This window comes from Salmo salar, chromosome 10 (assembly GCF_965601325.2).
Source record: "Salmo salar chromosome 10, fSalSal1, whole genome shotgun sequence".
NCBI classification, from domain to species: domain Eukaryota; kingdom Metazoa; phylum Chordata; class Actinopteri; order Salmoniformes; family Salmonidae; genus Salmo; species Salmo salar.
The window spans coordinates 33,876,485-33,898,794 of record NC_138300.1 but is presented as its reverse complement, the minus strand read 5'-3'; the positions used below and the strand labels follow the sequence as shown (position 1 = coordinate 33,898,794).

The window sequence follows — 22,310 nt, the reverse complement described above, 5'->3', positions numbered from 1 at the left end:
CTGGTGCTCTCATTCATGCTTCAGTGTTGCTTGCCTTGAAGCGCACATAGAAGTAATTTAGCTCGTCTGAAAGGCTTGTCACTGGGCAGCTCGCGGCTGGGCTTTCCTTTGTAGTCTGTAATAGTTTGCAAGCCCTGCCACATCCGACGAGTGTTAGAGCCAGTGTAGTAAGATTAAATCTTAGTCCTGTATTAATGCTTTGCCTGTTTGATGGTTCGTCGAAGAGCATAGTGGGATTTCTTATAAACGCTCCTTGAAAGCGGCAGCTCTACCTTTAAGCTCAGTGCGGATGTTGCCTGTAATCCATGGCTTCTGTTTGGGGTTTGTACGTACAGTCACTGTGGGGACGACATCATCGATGCACTTATTGATGAAGCCGGTGACTGATCAGATGAATCCTGGAACATATTCCAGTCTGTGCTAGCAAAAAAAGTCTGGTAGCTTTGCATATTGAGCGAGTCACTGGTACTTCCTGCTTTAGTTTTTGCTTGTTAGCAGGAGTCAGGAGGATATAATTATGGTCAGATTTGCCAATTGGAGGGTATCAAATTGTATGCGGAGAATGCTTGACAGAAATGGTACCAGAAATGGTAGCGTAAATCCTCGATCATACCTACAGTGTCATTGCACAAAATGGTAAGCAGCATCATCTGGATTTGTGTGCAACAAAAGTTCAACATTCACCTTCTGCTACCATTTCTGTCAAGCCTTCTATGCATACAATTTGATGCATACATTCAATAGCAGCGTTCCATTGAAAATGTATGTACTTTTGGTGTACCAAAATGCAATGACGCTGTCGATGTGATAGAGGCGTAAGACTCGGGTGCCGGCCTGTGTAGATGAAAACAGAAATGTCTGAGCCTTTTGGGTAAAACACCGGAAATGAACCAACCTATAGAAATGCACCATGGTGAGACTTCCAAACAGCAGTTTAAGAGAGCTCTCCAAGTTCCAAACAGACTGCATTACCATGCTGACCACACCACTCGCGTCGTGTGTGCGAGCGTAGCAAAATAAATGTACACATACATGTTATTCAATCATTGCACCCACACTGCTCACTCGCCTCAGCGAGCGCTAAAATAGAAATAGGTTATATTTCTGACACTCAATGTGCTGCAAGTTTGGCCTCTCCCATCCCCTCATTGGTTTTTAGGAGCATATACCCACATGCCATCTCCTCATTGGTGTTTAGGAGCACATACCCACGTGGGTGATTGAAAGATTAACCGACGTCCACACTCCAGTCGGTTGTAGTAATGCACCTTAAAGTTGGTTGCCAACCGCCATATAAAGTCCAAAGAAGTAAAAAAAGAAGCCTGAGGAAGGAGGAGAGATGATGAGAAAGGAATTTGGTTTTCCTGTTTTATCTGTGGATTAATTGTCAGAGTAGAGGACCTTGTGCATTTCAGGTAAATAACAACCCAATGTTTATATTCCAGGACAAATTAGCTAACAACAGCAAGCTAGCTAGCTAAATTTCCATAAATGTTAAATGCTTTTCGACCTGTCCTCAAATTAATATAATTGGTTCAGAGTTTGTTTTGATATTTCAACCTGCGTGTCCTGATTGTGTCTGGTGTGGGGGTACAAAATCAACATGTGTGCGATGGAGCACGCAGGCGCACGGTTTGGTCAGCATGATAGGCTATACGAAGAAAAAAAACATTGTTTTATACACAAAAGTATGTGGACATCCCTTCAAATTAGTGGATTCAGCTATTTCACCCTCCCCTTTGCTGACAGGTGTATAAAGTAGCACACAACCATGCAATCTCCATAGACAAACATTGGCTGCAGAATGGCCTGTACTGAAGAGCTCAGTGACTTTCAATGTGGCACCATCATAGGATGCCACCTTTCCAACAAGTCAGTTCGTCAAATTTCTGCCCTGCTAAAGCTGCCCCAGTCAACTGTAAGTGCTGTTATTGTGAAGTGGAAACATCTAGGAGCAACAAGTGGTAGGCCACACATTATTAACGGTACAGCATACAATGAAATTCTAGACAACACTTCCAACTTTGTGGCACCAGTTTGGTGAAGGCCCTTTATTGTTTCAGCATGACAATGCCCCAGTGCACAAAGCGAGGTCCATACAGAAATTATTTGTTGAGATCTGTGTGGAAGAACTTGACTGCCCTGCACAAAGCCCTGACCTCAACCCCCTCGAACACCTTTGGGATGAATTGGAACGCCGACTGCGAGCCAGGCCTAATCGCCCAGCATCAGTGCCTGACCTCACTAATACTCTTTTGGCTGAATGGAAGCAAGTCCCCGTAGCAGTGTTCCAACATCTAGTGGAAAGCCTTCGCAGAAGAGTGAAGGCTGTTATAGCAGCAAATTTTGTAATGAGATGTTCGATGAGTAGGTGTCCACATACTTTTACATAAGGTTTTACAGGGATGGGCAGCTCTGATAGAGGTGGGGGCCACAAAAAATCTGAACTCATCATGAGGTGCCGCAGTTGCTTGCGAGTCTGTCTACCCACATGTGCATATCGCAATTTTATAACAAATTTCATACAATTCTACACATTTTTCCATGGGACTGAGAGGAAAATGTGCAATTTTAAAGCTAATATCCTGCAACTCTATAATTTATTTTTGCCATAGGGTGGAGAGAAATGTTTACAGTTTTTAAAAGGATATCTGAGGGCCTTCAAAAGGAGGGCCGGGGTCCGCATGCAGCCGCAGGCTGCCATTTGCCTATCCCTGCTCTAGACTAGAGCATACCCAATGGTCAATGCATGGTATAGGGCTATCTGTCCCCTCTGGCCTGTCCAGCGTGCTGAAACGTGGTCTCCCAACTTGGCAAAAACTGATTGAATCAAAGTTGTTGTTGCCACGTCATTTCAACAACAGAAATCAATGTTACAACACGTGGGAAACTAATTAGATTTGCAAAATATTATCAACATAAGGGAATTTTGTATTTTTTTCACCCAACTTTTAATATAACTCCAATGACGTGGGGACATTTTTTTTATTGATTTCATGTTGAATTGACGTTAGTTGACAACTCAACCAAATGTAAATCAAAACTAGACGTTGAAATTAAGTATATATTTGTTTCACAGTGCGCATAAGCTGCAGCCCATGCAAACACAAATGTCCTTATCTTAGTATTCTAACAACATGAAAATATATCGTGTATACATCTTTCTTTGGCTTAAAAGGTTCGTCCAGATGACAGAGTACACAACCTGTAGAGATCTGAATAACTGATATTAATTTACAAGGAATCTTGGGCTTATAGTTACAACCCCCAGTCTATTCTAAAAATATACTTTAATGGACCTCAATACATCAACAAATAACTTGTTCATATCAGCCAACATTGATGTTTCACAAACAGCACAGACTTTGCAAAAAGTACCATGTAGGCTATTTATCCGACGCCTATAGGTCTAACTTCACCTCGCTCAGTTGTGTTGATGTCTGTTGATGAGTGTTGCTGGGCGGGCGACCTGCATTTGCACGACCAGCGGAAATGACACAGTGACTTAATTGTTTGCTCAAATCTGGGGGGCAAAAGTCATTCTAGTTCTGGGTATTTGGCATCATCCCTTTTTCTTATTTTTACTTTCTCTGAGTTAGGTAACCAACATTGCCCTGAAAGAGAACATGTTGCCATATGCATTGTTCCTCATTTTCAAAAGGTATTTTGTTATCTTTAAGTTTTGTAAACGTTGGCCTGCAATTGTAAAGCGAAATCATATCTTAACCACTCATAAATCATTTGTCCACAAATTACGGGTCGTGACGCCCATAAGATAAACCCTTTGCAGGTGCCTTTTAGACTTATGAGACCAACTATTCTGCTGGCAAAATGCCTCTTGTGTTAGTTATAGACTATCACACAGGCTATATGTGGAACATGATAAGCATTGTTAATTAATCTGCATATTAAGTAGGCTAAAGGTAAGATATTTCTTAATCATATTATTGGTTAGTTCTATCGTATTGGTATGTTTTCAGTGATTCGACACTGTCATTCATTGATACATAGTCTGCATGTAGGCCTCTAATTAATATATGCTCTGTTATCATAACATGCGTTTAAAACGCAGAGAACAGCTAAATCATTTCCAGTGGCCTTTTAACAATGGCAACTATTGTGTATCTAAAATAAATTAGACAATACATTCTGAAGTAAATGGATGCTCTTATCCATTTTAATTAAAATTCCAGATATTTTCAGTCATTTAAAATTGAGCAATTTTTAACAAAACGTTAGATATGCACATGACAAATAATTGAATTAGTCGCAAATTTAGCAACATTCTATATACGCACAAGACAAAGAATTGAATAGCTCGCAAATTCAAATTGTAAACTGTCACTCCAGCCACAGCATAGGCCTAACGTAGGCTATAAAGTTTAAGCACATATAGGCCTATCATTTTATAGACAAGTGCAACAAATAATCTGGATTTCAAACCCAGGGTCATATGCTGCTATCCTAACGTTTTATCCATCCTTATTGGAAGACTCCGGTTCATGGTGGTCAGAGGGGCTTCGTTTTTTCGTTTCTTCTTTTTTCCACTTCATCCGCCGGTTCTGGAACCAGATTTTGATGTGTCTCTCTGTCAGTTTAAGTGTGGTGGCTAGTTCATATCTGCGGGGCCTGGATATATACTTGTTAAAGAGGAACTCCTTCTCCAGCTCCAATAACTGAGCCCGGCTATACGCGGTGCGGCTCCGCTTGTATTCGTCCCCGTTCTGGGAATAACCACCTTAAATTAAAAGATACATTCATATAAAAGGTGTGTCGTTAGTTGTTCAGTTAATTTATCTAGACTGTGTTTGCATTTTCACGCTAATGCTATAACCTTGTTTATTTCAGGTTAGGCCAAGTTTTGAGGCCTTGTGAAACCTTTTCTCCCATCTCATTATTTTACCTGTCAGACAAAATCGCGTCACAACTATGTATGTTATAAAGTTGCTCCTATAAAGTATCCTGCTCACCTGGGAGTGATTGGTATGAGTGAACTCTGGAGCTCCTCATCCAGGGGAATGGCACTTGTGCCGGGGACTCTCCCTCCACCACTTGGCTGCCTCCTGGATGGTAGTCGTTCGGTACACGACCCTGACCTGTCAGGTATTCCTGTTCCTGGGTCTGTGTGTGAACAGGCCTCGAGTACTGACAGGGAGGTAGATCGTAGGGCAGTAAAGTTCCCTTGCTCCGGTGCTCGACAGAGGCACAAGGGGGCATGGGGATCCGTACCTGCTCGGTGTCACCGCTGTAGCGGCAGGAGGGCGGGTTATAGTCATACTCTTCCGGTGACTGCAGTTGGAAGCGCCCACCGTCATAGTAAATATCAGAGGTATCCATTATTGAGCTGCTTTTCCCAGCGATAATTTTTACAGGATGTCCATGTACGTCCCTGCAATATATCCTTCAAGTGAGGCCACAACTTGGAGTGCACCTATGAGTGAATACCTATCCCTAGTCACGTGACTGACACAACTCATAACTGGCTGTGGGCCAGATTGACCAAAGTTTGCACTGGTGCAAAGTTGAACCTGTTATTTCCAGAGGGGAATGAATCACAAATAAAAGAGAACATGAAACTTACTTTATCCTCATCTTTAACCTGAAACATGAAACATTTCGATCTTTTAACATATTTCTTAGGTAACAGGTGCAAACTGGAGCACTACAATCGCTTATGGTTACATAACCCACCATGTTCCATATTTGCTGAATGAAATAATATTTATATTTACATAAATATTATTTCGACAAGGACAGATTCTTGGAGGCACACAACGTTTCTATTGTGTCAGGTGGAATTAGACAGAAGCATATTCAAATGCATGAGTTCAATATGACTTGTGGCATGGCATGTACTTCGGCCACCTTTCGTAATCAAGTGGGTGTATAATTTATTTCCTTTGTAAATATGTAACGCTGTCATTCTGGCTTAGCTGATAAAATAACACTGGCTGCTTTTATGGAACTACTTGAAACATATGTAAGTAGGGCAGTGATTAGTAATGCTGTTACACACACACACACACACACACACACACACACACACACACACACACACACACACACACATACACATACACATACACATACACATACACAAACACACACAGACACTCAAACACACACACAAACACACACATACACCCGTGCCATTATGATAGAGATACAACTGAATCGAATAATTGGCCTATAACATCTCTATAATGCGGTGGTATAGTTATTCATAAGGCACTTGGGCTAAGCCTACATTACTCTCCATAAAAAATGTGTTTAAGATATAATTATTATTTTGCATGGGGCTTTGTGAAATGTATATATATTTCAAGGATATATATCGTCATATTCAGTTCGTTGTCCTCTGTTTCGGAGAGCTATATTCATTCATTCAGCGACTAAATGCAGTTGATGATTTAAGAGGCACGCTCTAACCCAACAAAATAATGGATTTTAAAGTGGTTGACATTTTAGAAAAGGCCTATTCTGAAGAGCATGACAAAAGCTCATGGCACATATTGTGTGGTGACCGGGCTCCCACTAGATTAAGTCACCAAAGACGGCATTGATGGGGCACGTGTCCAGAATTCACAGTTTCATCATCATTTGAAACAAGCAACTCACTGGACACTCCTGGACCCCTGCCTTTACCAGGGCGGGATGATTCATCGCCACTCGAAGCACTTGGACTCAGAAGAGTTGTCACATTTATCGAGGGCCAAAATTGTACTTGCAGATTCATGACCAAAGCAGAGGTCTCCGCAGGCAAAGACAAAACTTTTTCTCTCCTTTTCTCATTGACACTTGAGTTTGCTCTTATATCTCCACACGAGACAGCAGCTGCACACTGGTGAAAAGCAGTCGTATTAATTGTCTTTTGTAATGCGTAATTGCCACATTTTCAATAGTAATTATATCGTCTTTGGAGTGCTGGTTTTGGTGGCTATTGTATTTGAACAGGCCTCATACCTCATCCAAAGTAACAATGTCTCAATTTTACATTCCACAATATTTTGGGGTGAGTGACGGTTTAGGCTTTAGACCTATAATTGCATTACTTTTCTATTAACACATTTTATAAATCGACCATGCAAATGAAAAGTATGAAAGTCATGCCACACGAATTGGGGCAACTGCTTCATGCTATTGCTTTTCTTTTGATTTTAGCCAAAAACGCGACTGTCCTATACGTCTACTATGATAGTGTTTTTGAGAGTTTACTTTGTCTCCCCAGCTAGTCTTGCCATGGCCTGAAGGTATAATACACATGAGCTTCAGGCTATTATAGCGGACTGACAGTTCGAGGTCAGGGCCCATCGGTCTGAAAAGGGGGAGACTTTCCCAAAACTGCAGTTAGCTCCATTGTCAGTCGGTTTTAATGGGCTGGTGGTCTTTCACTTTCACACCTGCGAGGGGTAAAATCTAATTCGATTAATAGGAACTTCAATATATATTCATTAGGTTGCTTTCGCTCAATAATATATGATCACCAGCGGGATGTGAAAAGAGACCATTTATTCCCGGTCTGAATGGGCCTGCGTGGGACCAAAACTTCACCTGCTTCCCCTCTCAATTAGGAATGTATCCCAAACTCCGACTGAAACGAGTTAAATTAACCGTTAGCTAATTTCCTATCGCCCTTCTTACGCAGTCCTTCTATTTCAGCATGCCCCCTCAATTTACCATAAGTTGAAAGGTTCAACTAGTGCTTAATGAAACAGTGACTAAATCGTTCTCTCGCGCTCAGAGGAACCCTGTAGCTGTCTCTTCAAAGGCCGCAGAGTCTGCAGCCGTCGGGGGTCCACTGCTAAATGCGAGTCCCAAGACAGGACAATCTAACCTGTCAAAGCCTTTGCCCAGTTCTATATATCGTTGTTCTGTGGTTTCGAAGGAATTGCAGCATAATCAGCCAACGTGGGACTGAAACTGCAATTAAACTCATTTTGGACAAGCAAAATCTCTTCAAAAGCGAACATAACATGGATGATAGAGGGTATTACCCCGGTTTAGCCCTGGGCTTAATCGGGTAGGGCTTTGTGGCCAGGATACATTATGGGCCTAGTACTTCATATAGCCTCTAAATAAAGTCCAGGTAACAATAATAACGTCATAATAATGATGGTATTAATAATAATAATAATAACAATACTACTACTAATAATAATAATAATAGCATCATCATTATAATAACTAATGTAGGCTACTTAAAACAAATGGAAATATGTATTTTTTTTTATTAGGCTCTATTTCATTTCAGAATACCAATTTTTTTATTAGTCTTTTATTAGAGTCTGAGTTTAAATATGGTCAGTATAGGTTAGGCTACATGTTCGTTTTTCTCTAATGCCATAATGTGTTATAACTTTTTATAATTACCTATTTTGGCTATTGTCAGGCTATACGAATATACTGAGATGTAAATACTGTTTTTTAAATGCACCAGAGAATAAATTGACAATAATTCAACTGAAACTCAGATCTAATGTAATAATCTAAAACTGACCCCCTAAAGTTATGCTTTTAGCCATTAGGCATACCATATGGTTCATAGGCCACAGCTTTTATTTTCGGACTATTTTTCTTTTCTCCTTATGATTGGGGGAATGGGAGTGTGTTTGTGTGTGTGTGTGAGAGAGAGAGAGAGAGAGAGTCAGAGAGTTGTTAAGTATAGACAACATCAACTTAACTCTTTAATTAAGTGCCAGTATAGTTCATTAACAGGTAATGCACTCCTTGCTGTCATCTTTTATCAACCTGTTACCTAATCAGAGAGGGACTCAATATAACCTGTAACATGGTTAACCCGAACAGGGCACTGTCAAAGCCAGCTCTAGGAACAGACAGAAAATGTCAAGATTTATAAAACTATTAATCTATTCTTGATCATCTTAAAAAGAGTACAGTATATGCATTTGGCTGTAAATGACGGTAAACGTGGATGTAAATCTAATACTGTTTATATTAGTGTCTCTGATCACCTGCATATGATGACATTAATGTGTCCCTTGAAATGGTCTCATGAGAAGATTTGTGTAATTATTATATTAAATTGACTATTTACTCAAAATACAGACTTAACGTTGATTTCTTGACAATTATATCATTCAAACACAAAAGCTCAAACAATAGCCTTTAAGGGCTGAATCAAAGATACACCTGCCAACTGGTCAAAAAACATAGCACATCCATTTTTGTCTGAGATACAACTCACCAAAGTTTTATTAAAATAAATACAAATATACATATTATTTACATAATAGTCTACAAAGCACATACAAATTCACGTGGATAAATCAGATGTGAAACAGAGTAGATCAACAGCCGTCATGGCCACATCGGATAAATATTATATTTATCTAATCACATGGAAGAGGAAAGATACCAAGCATTGTATGACAACTACTGAGGATGTACAACTTTGACGTTGGTTGAACCCTGAATGATACAACATTACATTTCTGTTTCTAAATGTTTTAACAAATAAAACATGTATTCACAATTTGTTCATATTGGACAGTTAACATAAAACGAAGGACAAATAGGCCTACACGATTTAACCAGAGGGAACAACCAAAGATATTCCCAATACTTCTTCTCAGACTGGAAGTAGCATATCATGGCCATGAGGTCGTCTAGTATTGCTGAATCCGTGTTGAACCAGGGTAGACTATGCAAGTAGTGTAATGGAAGTATGTATAGTGGGAGATGGCCTCAGATTGGGGAGATCTCTTTCTCCTCTGACGCTGATGCAGGGGATAAAGATTCCTCGTCCTCAGACCTCGGGTAGTCCGTGTGACCACTTGCGCACTTGCAACCGCTGTGCGCGCTCCTCTGTGTGCCCTTGCCCTCCTTCTTGTGTTTCACCCTCCGGTTCTGGAACCAGATTTTCACCTGCTTCTCCGAGAGGTTCAGATACGTCGCAATTTCGATTCTTCTGAGCCGGGAAAGATACATGTTGGAGGAGAACTCTCTCTCCAGTTCCAATAGTTGCGTGCTGGTGAAAGCCGTACGCATCCTTTTGCCATTCTGGATGTGATTGCTCTCAGAGGCGCCTGATGGAGACAGCACAACGATTTAGCCACATAATTGTTCTATTCACATTTCTAACAGTGCACTACATACTTTATGCAAGAAACATTATAATGTTTGTTATTTCGTATTTGTTATTTCGTACTAGTCTATTCAATTACGCATAATATATGTGGTGCAATTAAGATATGTTGCTCTAATTTCAAAGGTTGAATTGACATGTTGTTACATTGCGTTGAATGGTGTTCAGAGAGCACAACATATTCTTACCTATGGAGAGACAGTGGTACCTCCTGGGGTCAGTGACGCTGTACGTAGGCGTGCAGACAGGTGCGTGTCCCAGCGCCGGAGACTGTTGGTGGTGTGATATCCTCTGACAATATTGGGGCTCTGCTCCCGGGAACTGACTCTTCAGCATCGAAATGCCGCCGCGGGGAGAGTGGAGATGGGACGTGACGCAAACCGGGCAGACACAGAAAGTACCGGTCTTCCTGGATGGGCACACCGGCGCGTTGACCGTCATCATGGTGGGCGAATGCATGCTGATGGGGATGAAGAAGTCTTGTCCGGGATGCTCGTTTAGAGGCGCGGGTCGCACGGTGTCCTTGATAATCAAAGAGTCGACATAAAAGGATCTAGACATGGCTGCAGAACGATAAGCGGTCAGTCAGTATTGGTCCTTGCACAAGATGTTGACCGTTTCTCATCTGAAGCCCTCAGGATCTCGGAAGGTCCTTATGTTTGATGGTTAAACAAAAGGGACCCCGGAGAGGGCTGGCCCTAGCGTCACCCACGTGCGCAGCCGGCTCCAAGGGCTTCAGTATACTGCAAGGGGCTCAAACCACGTGATTTCTCAGAGAACTTCCAATCAAAATCTCCACATTCGCTCATTTACCCCCAGTGTAGTGAAAAGTCATGTTAATAACAAGTCACCCAAAAAAGATAATATGAGTAGAGAAGCAAAGTTTATCTATAGCATCATCAGCTGCCTGAGACAATAGTGCCCACATCTCATGCAATATGTTGTTTCTGTGCGGTAATGTAATTTGATGAAGAAAATTATATTTAAAATATAAAAATCCATATTTTATCTAAACAACAATCCTATTTTACATTAATTTAAACGGTTGCATTGATTAAGGAATAGCAACAGAACAAACAGCTTAAATTCGTCAGGCGATGGAGTCTCCAAGGTATCGAAGGGTTCGATAGGGATGCTGGTCCATGTTGACTCAAACGCTTCCCACAGTTGTGTCAAGTTGGCTGGATGTCCTTTGGGTGGTGGACCATTGTTGATAAACATGGCAAACTGTTAAGCGTGGAAAAACTCAGCAGCATTGCAGTTCTTGACACAAACCAGTGGCCTGGCACCTACTACCATACTTCCTTCAAAGACACTTAAATCTTTTGTCTTGCCCATTCATCTTCTGAATGGCACACATACGCAATCCATGTCTCAATTGTCTCGAGGCTTAAAAATCCTTCTTTAACCTGTCTCCTCTCCTTTATCTACACTGAAGTGGATTTAACAAGTGACATCAATAAGGGATCATGGCTGTCACCTGGATTCACCTGATCAGTCTGTATCATGGAAAGAGCCGGTGTCCTTAATGTTTTGTACAGTCAGTGTATATGGTCAATTCAGATGTAACATTGACGTGTTCCAAAAATTGTCTGTACACCTGTTCATGATCGATTCAAATGGGAACTTTGACCGATAGGCTACATATGTTCATATAATAGTAGGCCTCTATAGCTAAAATTGATCACAGGCATCTGCAATAGCCTATTGGAGTTGAAAAGCCCCATGCCCCATACCAACCTCTATTATCATATCAATTAATCTCCAGCCTCTGAATATACTGTAGCTCTCAGCAAACTCACATACAAAACACATGCATTATCTACAATGTGAGCAGTTGCCTTGGGTAGCCTATGGGTGATGGTTCTTGTACTGTTTGTTACCAGACTTGATCGTCCATAACACTGTTGGCCTAAACAATGAGCTCTCTATTAGCAGGCATTCAAACCAGCGTAATGCCTCCAGTTGCTTATTCGTTTTGTTTTAAATCCCAATTAATTAGCAAACTATGCTTAGATAATTACTTCATAATTGAAATAATTGTATGGCCCAAGCCTTGTATATTGTGACAATAAGAGTCAATCTACTTTTCTGTGTGAGAGTTTATTTGTGGAAATGCGATTTGAAGTTGTAAATCTCGTGACTACCTGGACTAAATATAATTGCAGTATAATCATACCCTGGATGCGTCCCTTTGGTAAAGATTTCAGGTCCAGCAATTAAAGAATTATGAATGCCTCTGTCTGGGTTGTGACTATTCAATAGTGATTAGAATTAAATTAGAAAGTGTTTATTACGCTGGGTTTCTGCCGGGTAAACAGGCAGCTATTTCAGAAATGCGTTAATCCCTTATCTTGTGACAATAATTAGCGAGTTTGATCTCCAGGCGGGTCACCAGTTGGTTTACCTTCTACTTTCATCTGCGGACTAACGCCTCGAACCTCCAGACAGAGCGCATGGAAGCTAGCGGCGTGCGCGGTTTCCGAAGTTTAATTGTGCAAACATTACAAGCGTAAACATCCATTCAGTCTCTTGAGCAAAGGACAAGTATGCATACAAGAGTTCAGTTTAAGGATTGCAACATTGAGGTAAAACTGGACTATAAACCGCACTACGTTGGCTATACATTTTCCAATGAAACTAGGCCTATATATCCAAGATCATACAATTATATTTTGTGGGATTCACAACTGTTTGCTCTACGTGTAAATTAGCCGTATAAGGGAAGGGAACATGGTCAATTCGTTGTCTGTTTTTTCTGCTTAATTTGGGGAAGCAACCAGTGGGTGACCGGTGCTCATACGATTTTAATTGGCATCTTTAAACGAATTAGAATATGACTTAATACAGGTATAAATGACAGAAAACAAACACGTCAGTCACGCAGACTGTAATTGCTATAATAAAGTGAACACAGTGTATGACATGAGAAGCGCAATGGGTTGTTATGGTACGGAGAACAGTTTCCAGAGAGAGAGAGAGGACAAACCAGGCGGAATGATGTGTGGCGCGCGCCCTCATCACACCATCCTAGCTCCAATATTATTTTTCCATAATTCTGCACGATAAAATTTCATTGTCTATTAAGTAATCCCACAAATGAGATCCTTTATGAGGCTATAATGAGCTCTAATTGCCACGACCAGTCGAGCCACGTGGAAGGGTTTAGCAGGCATTAAGCCGTCGGGTACAGAGCACAGGCTGTTACCTAGCCATTACTTTCATAATTCAAGAAGAAAATTAGTCCATTTAAGGTAAAAATCCTTTGATTCTTTTTGTTCTGCTTGGAGTGACAGGACTACAGCTTTGTCCGCTTCAGTTAAAAAGCGTCTGCAGCAAATGGGACCGTTATCAAATTACCCCCTTAAAAACGAAACGTCTGAGTTTGAAAAGAATGTCAGAAATCCATAAAGCTCAGAGGGCCCCACTGCAATGAGTTCCCTCTCCCATGTTGTGTGCAAACGATATAATCATTCAGCAGTTACTCCATTCAGCCCTATTCAAGTCATGTTGATGTGGCAATTAATTATGTGCCCATTAATTATAATGAAGATCAAATTAGTAATAAATCACACTTTAGGAATTAATGCACACTGCTTAGTCCTCCACATATTAGCTGTTGATATTTTCCTTGTTAGTGGGAAGATAAACCAGACCTTTGCTTGTTTGTGACCAATAAACTGTTAGGCTGTTAGTTATTAGGGATACCATAAGAACCATATGGCACAGGTTTCTATTCTGACAATACTTTTCTTATCTTATGGGGGGGGGGGGGGGGGGGGGAGTGGGACACAGTGCTTTGAGTTTCTCTGAAACAAAAACACACAAACGTGTTAATGTGCTTTGCTGAGGCAGCCCCCTCTCATTCACAGTCCATATTATACCGTGAAGAAGTCCATTAATGTTTTGTTGAACAAGCGTCATTAACTTGTTGTATCAACGCCTTTTTACAAAAGTTGCATTGTTGCACAGGGCCGGCTTGCGGCCCATCTTGGCCAATACAGTGGGTGATTTCCTCCTTTATTCGTAACCAGGCAACAGATCCTGAATACCAAAACTGAATAGAAACACTCGGGTCCTCAATATAGTTTTCAATGGCGATGGAAAAATGAACAATGATCCTGCAGACAACATAATGCCACACAGTGACTTTTCATTTCCAATTATCTCGTTCATGTGAATAGCAGCTGCAGTGGCTACTCTCCATCTCATGGGTTTCAGTGAAAAGAGAGAGTGAGAGAAAGAGCCAGTAGGAGAAGTTGAATAGGATTCTGCAGGAGTCATGGTCCCACTCAATGTGGAATCTAATTTATATCTCAATTAATAACTTGATCTCCATTCAAAAATTCGTTAGAAATAAAACCTTTTTCTTTAAGTGCATCAAACCATCCATCAGTTCATGCTATGAGAGAGAATTTGGGCTATTTCTGTGCACAGAACATCAGATAAACGTTAAATGTGGAGCTAAAGCCTGAATAACAATTTTACATCTGTATTGATTGCTGTTTCGAGTTTTAGGCTGGGTTTCTGTAAAGCACTTAGTGACATAGGCTGATGTAAAAAGCGCTTTATAAATACATTTGATTGAGTAACAAAATAAGGGTTTTGCTCCTCATTCAGAATTGTCAAACCTGGAACTTAGTAGGCCTACTCTGGCAAACCATTTCTAATAGGCAATATAAGGCTTTATTCACTGTTTTACCCTACATTTAAATAGAAAACACCATTCCAGGCAATCCTCCTCAGGACAGTGACACCCACAACACTGAGTGAGCCTTGTGAACCAAGCCACTTACAGGCCCTCATTGTCGGTCGAAGAGATGCGCTTGGCTCCCACTAATTAGAGCAACGTTTCTAGCTCTCACCGAGCTGCTTAGCCGAGACACTCGAGACTGAAGTGTGTCCGTCAGGCAAGAAGTGTCTGGACGTCCACACAAACAAACACAGAGATATGTCTGCGTTTCAATACCATGTGCAATTAGGGAGAGTCTAGAAAACGAGATAAATACCAACCGATGGTTGCCTCCTCTCTTCCCCTTATTAGGGCCCTGGTCCCCCTCTCTGCCTCCTCTCTTCCCCTTATTAGGGCCCTGGTCCCCCTCTCTGCCTCCTCTCTTTCCCTTATTAGGGCCCTGGTCCCCCTCTCTGCCCCCTCTCTTCCCCTTATTAGGGCCCTGGTCCCCCTCTCTGCCTCCTCTCTTCCCCTTATTAGGGCCCTGGTCCCCCTCTCTGCCTCCTCTCTTCCCCTTATTAGGGCCCTGGTCCCCTCTCTGCCTCCCTCTTCCCTTATTAGGGCCCTGGTCCCCTCTCTGCCTCCTTCTTCCCTTATTAGGGCCCTGGTCCCCCTCTCTGCCTCTCTCTTCCCTTATTAGGGCCCTGGTCCCCCTCTCTGCCCCTCTCTTCCCTTATTAGGGCCCTGGTCCCCCTCTCTGCCTCTCTCTTCCCTTATTAGGGCCGGTCCCCCTCTCTGCCTCCTCCTTCCCCTTATTAGGGCCCTGGTCCCCGTCTCTGCCTCCTCTCTTCCCCTTATTAGGGCCCTGGTCCCCGTCTCTGCCCCCTCTCTTCTCCGTTTTAGGGCCCTGGTCCCCCTCTCTACCTCCTCTCTTCCCCTTATTAGGGCCCTGGTCCCCCTCTCTGCCTCTTCTCTTTACCTTATTAGCGCCCAGTCCCCCTCCTTGCCTCCTCTCTTCCCCTTATTAGGGCCCTGGTCCCCCTCTCTGCCTCCTCTTTTCCCCTTATTAGGGCCCTGGTCCCCCTCTCTGCCTCCTTTCTTCCCCTTATTAGGGCCCTGGTCCCCCTCTCTGCCTCCTCTCTTCACCTTATTAGGGCCCTGGTCCCCCTCTCTGCCTCCTCTCTTCACCTTATTAGGGCCCTGGTCCCCCTCTCTGCCTCCTCTCTTCTCCTTATTAGGGCCCTGGTCCCCCTCTCTGCCTCCTCTCTTCCCCTTATTAGGGCCCTGGTCCCCCTCTCTGCCTCTTCTCTTCCCCTTATTAGGTCCCGGTCCCCCTCTCTGCCTCCTCTCTTCCCCTTATTAGGGCCCTGGTCCCCTTCTCTGTCTCCTCTCTTCCCCTTATTAGGGCCCTGGTCCCCCACTCTGCCTCCTCTCTTCTCCTTATTGGGGCCCTGGTCCCCCTCTCTGCCTCCTCTCTTCCCCTAATTAGGGCCCTGGTTTCCCTCTCTGCCTCTTCTCTTTACCTTATTAGGGCCCGGTCCCCCTCTCTGCCTCCACTCTTCCCCTTATTAGGGCCCTGGTCCCCCTCTCTGCCTCCTCTCTTCCCCTTATTAGGTCCCGGTCCCCCTCTCTGCCTCCTCTCTTCCCCTTATTAGGGCCCTGGTCCCCCTCTCTGCCTCCTCTCTGCCCCTTGTTAGGGCCCTGGTCCCCTTCTCTGAACTCTTCTCTTTCCCTTATTATTGCCCGGTCCCCGTCTCTGCCTCCTCTCTTCCCCTTATTAGGGCCCTGGTCCCCCTCTCTGCCTCCTCTCTTCCCCTTATTAGGGCCCTGGTCCCCCTCTCTGCCTCCTCTCTTCCCCTTATTAGGGCCCTGGTCCCCCTCTCAGCCTCTTCTCTTTCCCTTATTAGGGCCCGGTCCCCCTCTCTGCCTTCTCTCTTCCCCTTATTATGGCCCTGGTCCCCCTCTCTGCCTCCTCTCTTCCCCTTATTAGGGCCCTGGTCCCCCTCTCTGCCTCCTCTCTTCCTCTTATTAAGGCCCTGGTCCCCCTCTCTGCCGCCTCTCTTCCCCTTATTAGGGCCCTGGTCCCCCTCTCTGCCTCTTCTCTTTCACTTATTAGGGCCCGGTCCCCCTCTCTGCCTCCTCTCTTCCCCTTATTAGGGCCCTGGTCCCCCTCTCTGCCTCCTCTCTTCCCCTTATTAGGGCCCTGGTCCTCCTCTCTTCTCCTCTCTTCACCTTATTAGGGCCCTGGTCCCCCTCTCTGCCTCCTCTCTTCACCTTACTAGGGCCCTGGTCCCCCTCTCTGCCTCCTCTCTTCCCCTTATTAGGGCCCTGGTCCCCGTTTCTGCCTCCTCTCTTCCCCTTATTAGGGCCCTGGTCCCCCTCTCTGCCTCCTCTCTTCCCCTTATTAGGGCCCTGGTCCCCCTCTCTGCCGCCTCTCTTCCCTTATTAGGGCCCTGGTCCCCCTCTCTGCCTCCTCTCTTCCCCTTATTAGGGCCCTGGTCCCCCTCTCTGCCGCCTCTCTTCACCTTATTACGGCCCTGGTCCCCCTCTCTGCCTAATCTCTTCGCCTTATTAGGGCCCTGGTCCCCCTCTCTGCCTCCTCTCTTCTCCTTATTAGGGCCCTAGTCCCCCTCTCTGCCTCCTCTCTTCCCCTTATTAGGGCCCTGGTCCCCCTCTCTGCCTCCTCTCTTCCCCTTATTAGGGCCCTGGTCCCCTTCTCTGCCTCCTTCTCTTCCCCTTATTAGGGCCCTGGTCCCCCTCTCTGCCTCCTCTGTTCCCCTTATTAGGGCCCTGGTCCCCCTCTCTGCCTCGTCTCTTTCCCTTATTAGGGCCCGGTCCACCTCTCTGTCTTCTCTCTTCCCCTTATTAGGGCCCTGGTCCCCCTCTCTGCTTCCTCTCTTCACCTTATTAGGGCCCTGGTCCCCCTCTCTGCCTCCTCTCTTCCCCTTATTAGGGCCCTGGTCTCCCTCTCTGCCTCCTCTCTTCTCCTTATTAGGGCCCTAGTCCACCTCTCTGCCTCCTCTCTTCCCCTTATTAGGGCCCTGGTCCCCCTCTCTGCCTCCTCTCTTCCCCTTATTAGGGCCCTGGTCCCCCTCTCTGCCTCCTCTCTTCCCCTTATTAGGGCCCTGGTCCCCCTCTCTGCCTCTTCTCTTTCACTTATTAGGGCCCGGTCCCCCTCTCTGCCTCCTCTCTTCCCCTTATTAGGGCCCTGGTCCCCCTCTCTGCCTCCTCTCTTCCCCTTATTAGGGCCCTGGTCCTCCTCTCTTCTCCTCTCTTCACCTTATTAGGGCCCTGGTCCCCCTCTCTGCCTCCTCTCTTCACCTTACTAGGGCCCTGGTCCCCCTCTCTGCCTCCTCTCTTCCCCTTATTAGGGCACTGGGCCCCCTCTCTGCCTCCTCTCTTCCCCTTATTAGGGCCCTGGTCCCCGTTTCTGCCTCCTCTCTTCCCCTTATTAGGGCCCTGGTCCCCCTCTCTGCCTCCTCTCTTCCCCTTATTAGGGCCCTGGTCCCCCTCTCTGCCGCCTCTCTTCCCTTATTAGGGCCCTGGTCCCCCTCTCTGCCTCCTCTCTTCCCCTTATTAGGGCCCTGGTCCCCCTCTCTGCCGCCTCTCTTCACCTTATTACGGCCCTGGTCCCCCTCTCTGCCTAATCTCTTCCCCTTATTAGGGCCCTGGTCCCCCTCTCTGCCTCCTCTCTTCTCCTTATTAGGGCCCTAGTCCCCCTCTCTGCCTCCTCTCTTCCCCTTATTAGGGCCCTGGTCCTCCTCTCTGCCTCCTCTCTTCCCCTTATTAGGGCCCTGGTCCCCTTCTCTGCCTCTTCTCATTCCCTTATTAGGGCCCGGTCCCCCTCTCTGCCTACTCTCTTCCCCTTATTAGGGCCCTGGTCCCCCTCTCTGCCTCCTCTCTTCCCCTTATTAGGGCCCTGGTCCCCCTCTCTGCCTCCTCTGTTCCCCTTATTAGGGCCCTGGTCCCCCTCTCTGCCTCTTCTCTTTCCCTTATTAGGGCCCGGTCCACCTCTCTGTCTTCTCTCTTCCCCTTATTAGGGCCCTGGTCCCCCTCTCTGCTTCCTCTCTTCACCTTATTAGGGCCCTGGTCCCCCTCTCTGCCTCCTCTCTTCCCCTTATTAGGGCCCTGGTCTCCCTCTCTGCCTCCTCTCTTCTCCTTATTAGGGCCCTAGTCCACCTCTCTGCCTCCTCTCTTCCCCTTATTAGGGCCCTGGTCCCCCTCTCTGCCTCCTCTCTTCCCCTTATTAGGGCCCTGGTCCCCCTCTCTGCCTCCTCTCTTCCTCTTATTAGGGCCCTGGTCCCCCTCTCTGCCTCCTCTCTTCCCCTTATTAGGGCCCTGGTCCCCCTCTCTGCTTCCTCACTTCCCCTTATTAGGGCCCTGCTCCCCCTCTCTGCCTCCTCTCTTCACCTTATTAGGGCCCTGGTCCCCCTCTCTGCCTCCTCTCTTCACCTTATTAGGGCCCTGGTCCCCCTCTCTGCCTCCTCTCTTCCCCTTATTAGGGCCCTGGTCCCCCTCTCTGCCTCCTCTCTTCCCCTTATTAGGGCCCTGGTCCCCCTCTCTGCCTCCTCTCTTCCCCTTATTAGGGCCCTGGTCCCCCTCTCAGCCTCTTCTCTTTCCCTTATTAGGGCCCGGTCCCCCTCTCTGCCTTCTCTCTTCCCCTTATTATGGCCCTGGTCCCCCTCTCTGCCTCCTCTCTTCCCCTTATTAGGGCCCTGGTCCCCCTCTCTGCCTCCTCTCTTCCTCTTATTAAGGCCCTGGTCCCCCTCTCTGCCGCCTCTCTTCCCCTTATTAGGGCCCTGGTCCCCCTCTCTGCCTCTTCTCTTTCACTTATTAGGGCCCGGTCCCCCTCTCTGCCTCCTCTCTTCCCCTTATTAGGGCCCTGGTCCCCCTCTCTGCCTCCTCTCTTCCCCTTATTAGGGCCCTGGTCCTCCTCTCTTCTCCTCTCTTCACCTTATTAGGGCCCTGGTCCCCCTCTCTGCCTCCTCTCTTCACCTTACTAGGGCCCTGGTCCCCCTCTCTGCCTCCTCTCTTCCCCTTATTAGGGCCCTGGTCCCCGTTTCTGCCTCCTCTCTTCCCCTTATTAGGGCCCTGGTCCCCCTCTCTGCCTCCTCTCTTCCCCTTATTAGGGCCCTGGTCCCCCTCTCTGCCGCCTCTCTTCCCTTATTAGGGCCCTGGTCCCCCTCTCTGCCTCCTCTCTTCCCCTTATTAGGGCCCTGGTCCCCCTCTCTGCCGCCTCTCTTCACCTTATTACGGCCCTGGTCCCCCTCTCTGCCTAATCTCTTCCCCTTATTAGGGCCCTGGTCCCCCTCTCTGCCTCCTCTCTTCTCCTTATTAGGGCCCTAGTCCCCCTCTCTGCCTCCTCTCTTCCCCTTATTAGGGCCCTGGTCGCCCTCTCTGCCTCCTCTCTTCCCCTTATTAGGGCCCTGGTCCCCTTCTCTGCCTCTTCTCATTCCCTTATTAGGGCCCGGTCCCCCTCTCTGCCTACTCTCTTCCCCTTATTAGGGCCCTGGTCCCCCTCTCTGCCTCCTCTCTTCCCCTTATTAGGGCCCTGGTCCCCCTCTCTGCCTCCTCTGTTCCGCTTATTAGGGCCCTGGTCCCCCTCTCTGCCTCTTCTCTTTCCCTTATTAGGGCCCGGTCCACCTCTCTGTCTTCTCTCTTCCCCTTATTAGGGCCCTGGTCCCCCTCTCTGCTTCCTCTCTTCACCTAATTAGGGCCCTGGTCCCCCTCTCTGCCTCCTCTCTTCCCCTTATTAGGGCCCTGGTCTCCCTCTCTGCCTCCTCTCTTCTCCTTATTAGGGCCCTAGTCCACCTCTCTGCCTCCTCTCTTCCCCTTATTAGGGCCCTGGTCCCCCTCTCTGCCTCCTCTCTTCCCCTTATTAGGGCCCTGGTCCCCCTCTCTGCCTCCTCTCTTCTCCTTATTAGGGCCCTGGTCCCCCTCTCTGCCTCCTCTCTTCCCCTTATTAGGGCCCTGGTCCCCCTCTCTGCCTCTTCTCTTCCCCTTATTAGGTCCCGGTCCCCCTCTCTGCCTCCTCTCTTCCCCTTATTAGGGCCCTGGTCCCCTTCTCTGTCTCCTCTCTTCCCCTTATTAGGGCCCTGGTCCCCCTCTCTGCCTCCTCTCTTCTCCTTATTGGGGCCCTGGTCCCCCTCTCTGCCTCCTCTCTTCCCCTAATTAGGGCCCTGGTTTCCCTCTCTGCCTCTTCTCTTTACCTTATTAGGGCCCGGTCCCCCTCTCTGCCTCCACTCTTCCCCTTATTAGGGCCCTGGTCCCCCTCTCTGCCTCCTCTCTTCCCCTTATTAGGTCCCGGTCCCCCTCTCTGCCTCCTCTCTTCCCCTTATTAGGGCCCTGGTCCCCCTCTCTGCCTCCTCTCTGCCCCTTGTTAGGGCCCTGGTCCCCTTCTCTGCCTCTTCTCTTTCCCTTATTATTGCCCGGTCCCCGTCTCTGCCTCCTCTCTTCCCCTTATTAGGGCCCTGGTCCCCCTCTCTGCCTCCTCTCTTCCCCTTATTAGGGCCCTGGTCCCCCTCTCTGCCTCCTCTCTTCCCCTTATTAGGGCCCTGGTCCCCCTCTCAGCCTCTTCTCTTTCCCTTATTAGGGCCCGGTCCCCCTCTCTGCCTTCTCTCTTCCCCTTATTATGGCCCTGGTCCCCCTCTCTGCCTCCTCTCTTCCCCTTATTAGGGCCCTGGTCCCCCTCTCTGCCTCCTCTCTTCCTCTTATTAAGGCCCTGGTCCCCCTCTCTGCCGCCTCTCTTCCCCTTATTAGGGCCCTGGTCCCCCTCTCTGCCTCTTCTCTTTCACTTATTAGGGCCCGGTCCCCCTCTCTGCCTCCTCTCTTCCCCTTATTAGGGCCCTGGTCCCCCTCTCTGCCTCCTCTCTTCCCCTTATTAGGGCCCTGGTCCTCCTCTCTTCTCCTCTCTTCACCTTATTAGGGCCCTGGTCCCCCTCTCTGCCTCCTCTCTTCACCTTACTAGGGCCCTGGTTCCCCTCTCTGCCTCCTCTCTTCCCCTTATTAGGGCACTGGGCCCCCTCTCTGCCTCCTCTCTTCCCCTTATTAGGGCCCTGGTCCCCGTTTCTGCCTCCTCTCTTCCCCTTATTAGGGCCCTGGTCCCCCTCTCTGCCTCCTCTCTTCCCCTTATTAGGGCCCTGGTCCCCCTCTCTGCCGCCTCTCTTCCCTTATTAGGGCCCTGGTCCCCCTCTCTGCCTCCTCTCTTCCCCTTATTAGGGCCCTGGTCCCCCTCTCTGCCGCCTCTCTTCACCTTATTACGGCCCTGGTCCCCTCTCTCTGCCTAATCTCTTCCCCTTATTAGGGCCCTGGTCCCCCTCTCTGCCTCCTCTCTTCTCCTTATTAGGGCCCTAGTCCCCCTCTCTGCCTCCTCTCTTCCCCTTATTAGGGCCCTGGTCCCCCTCTCTGCCTCCTCTCTTCCCCTTATTAGGGCCCTGGTCCCCTTCTCTGCCTCTTCTCATTCCCTTATTAGGGCCCGGTCCCCCTCTCTGCCTCCTCTCTTCCCCTTATTAGGGCCCTGGTCCCCCTCTCTGC

General features: G+C 47.1%; 2 protein-coding genes across 2 annotated transcripts; both read right to left on the bottom strand.

Moving 5' to 3' along the window:
• Positions 1–4,152: 4,152 nt before the first annotated feature.
• On the bottom strand, positions 4,153–5,409 carry LOC100286705 (pancreatic and duodenal homeobox 1). Its single transcript, NM_001146646.2, is given in 2 exon segments — positions 4,153–4,738; positions 4,971–5,409. Coding segments are annotated over 2 exon segments (633 nt in total). The 5' UTR covers positions 5,338–5,409; the 3' UTR covers positions 4,153–4,472.
• A 3,773-nt stretch (positions 5,410–9,182) lies between these two features.
• LOC106560354 (GS homeobox 2) lies at positions 9,183–10,761 on the bottom strand. The gene is made up of 2 exons (XM_014123191.2): positions 10,294–10,761; positions 9,183–10,046 (listed from the first exon to the last, which is right to left on the bottom strand). Exons 1-2 carry the CDS (start codon positions 10,664–10,666, stop codon positions 9,706–9,708), a joined length of 714 nt encoding a protein of 237 aa, XP_013978666.2. The 5' UTR covers positions 10,667–10,761; the 3' UTR covers positions 9,183–9,705.
• Between the last annotated feature and the right edge of the window lie 11,549 nt (positions 10,762–22,310).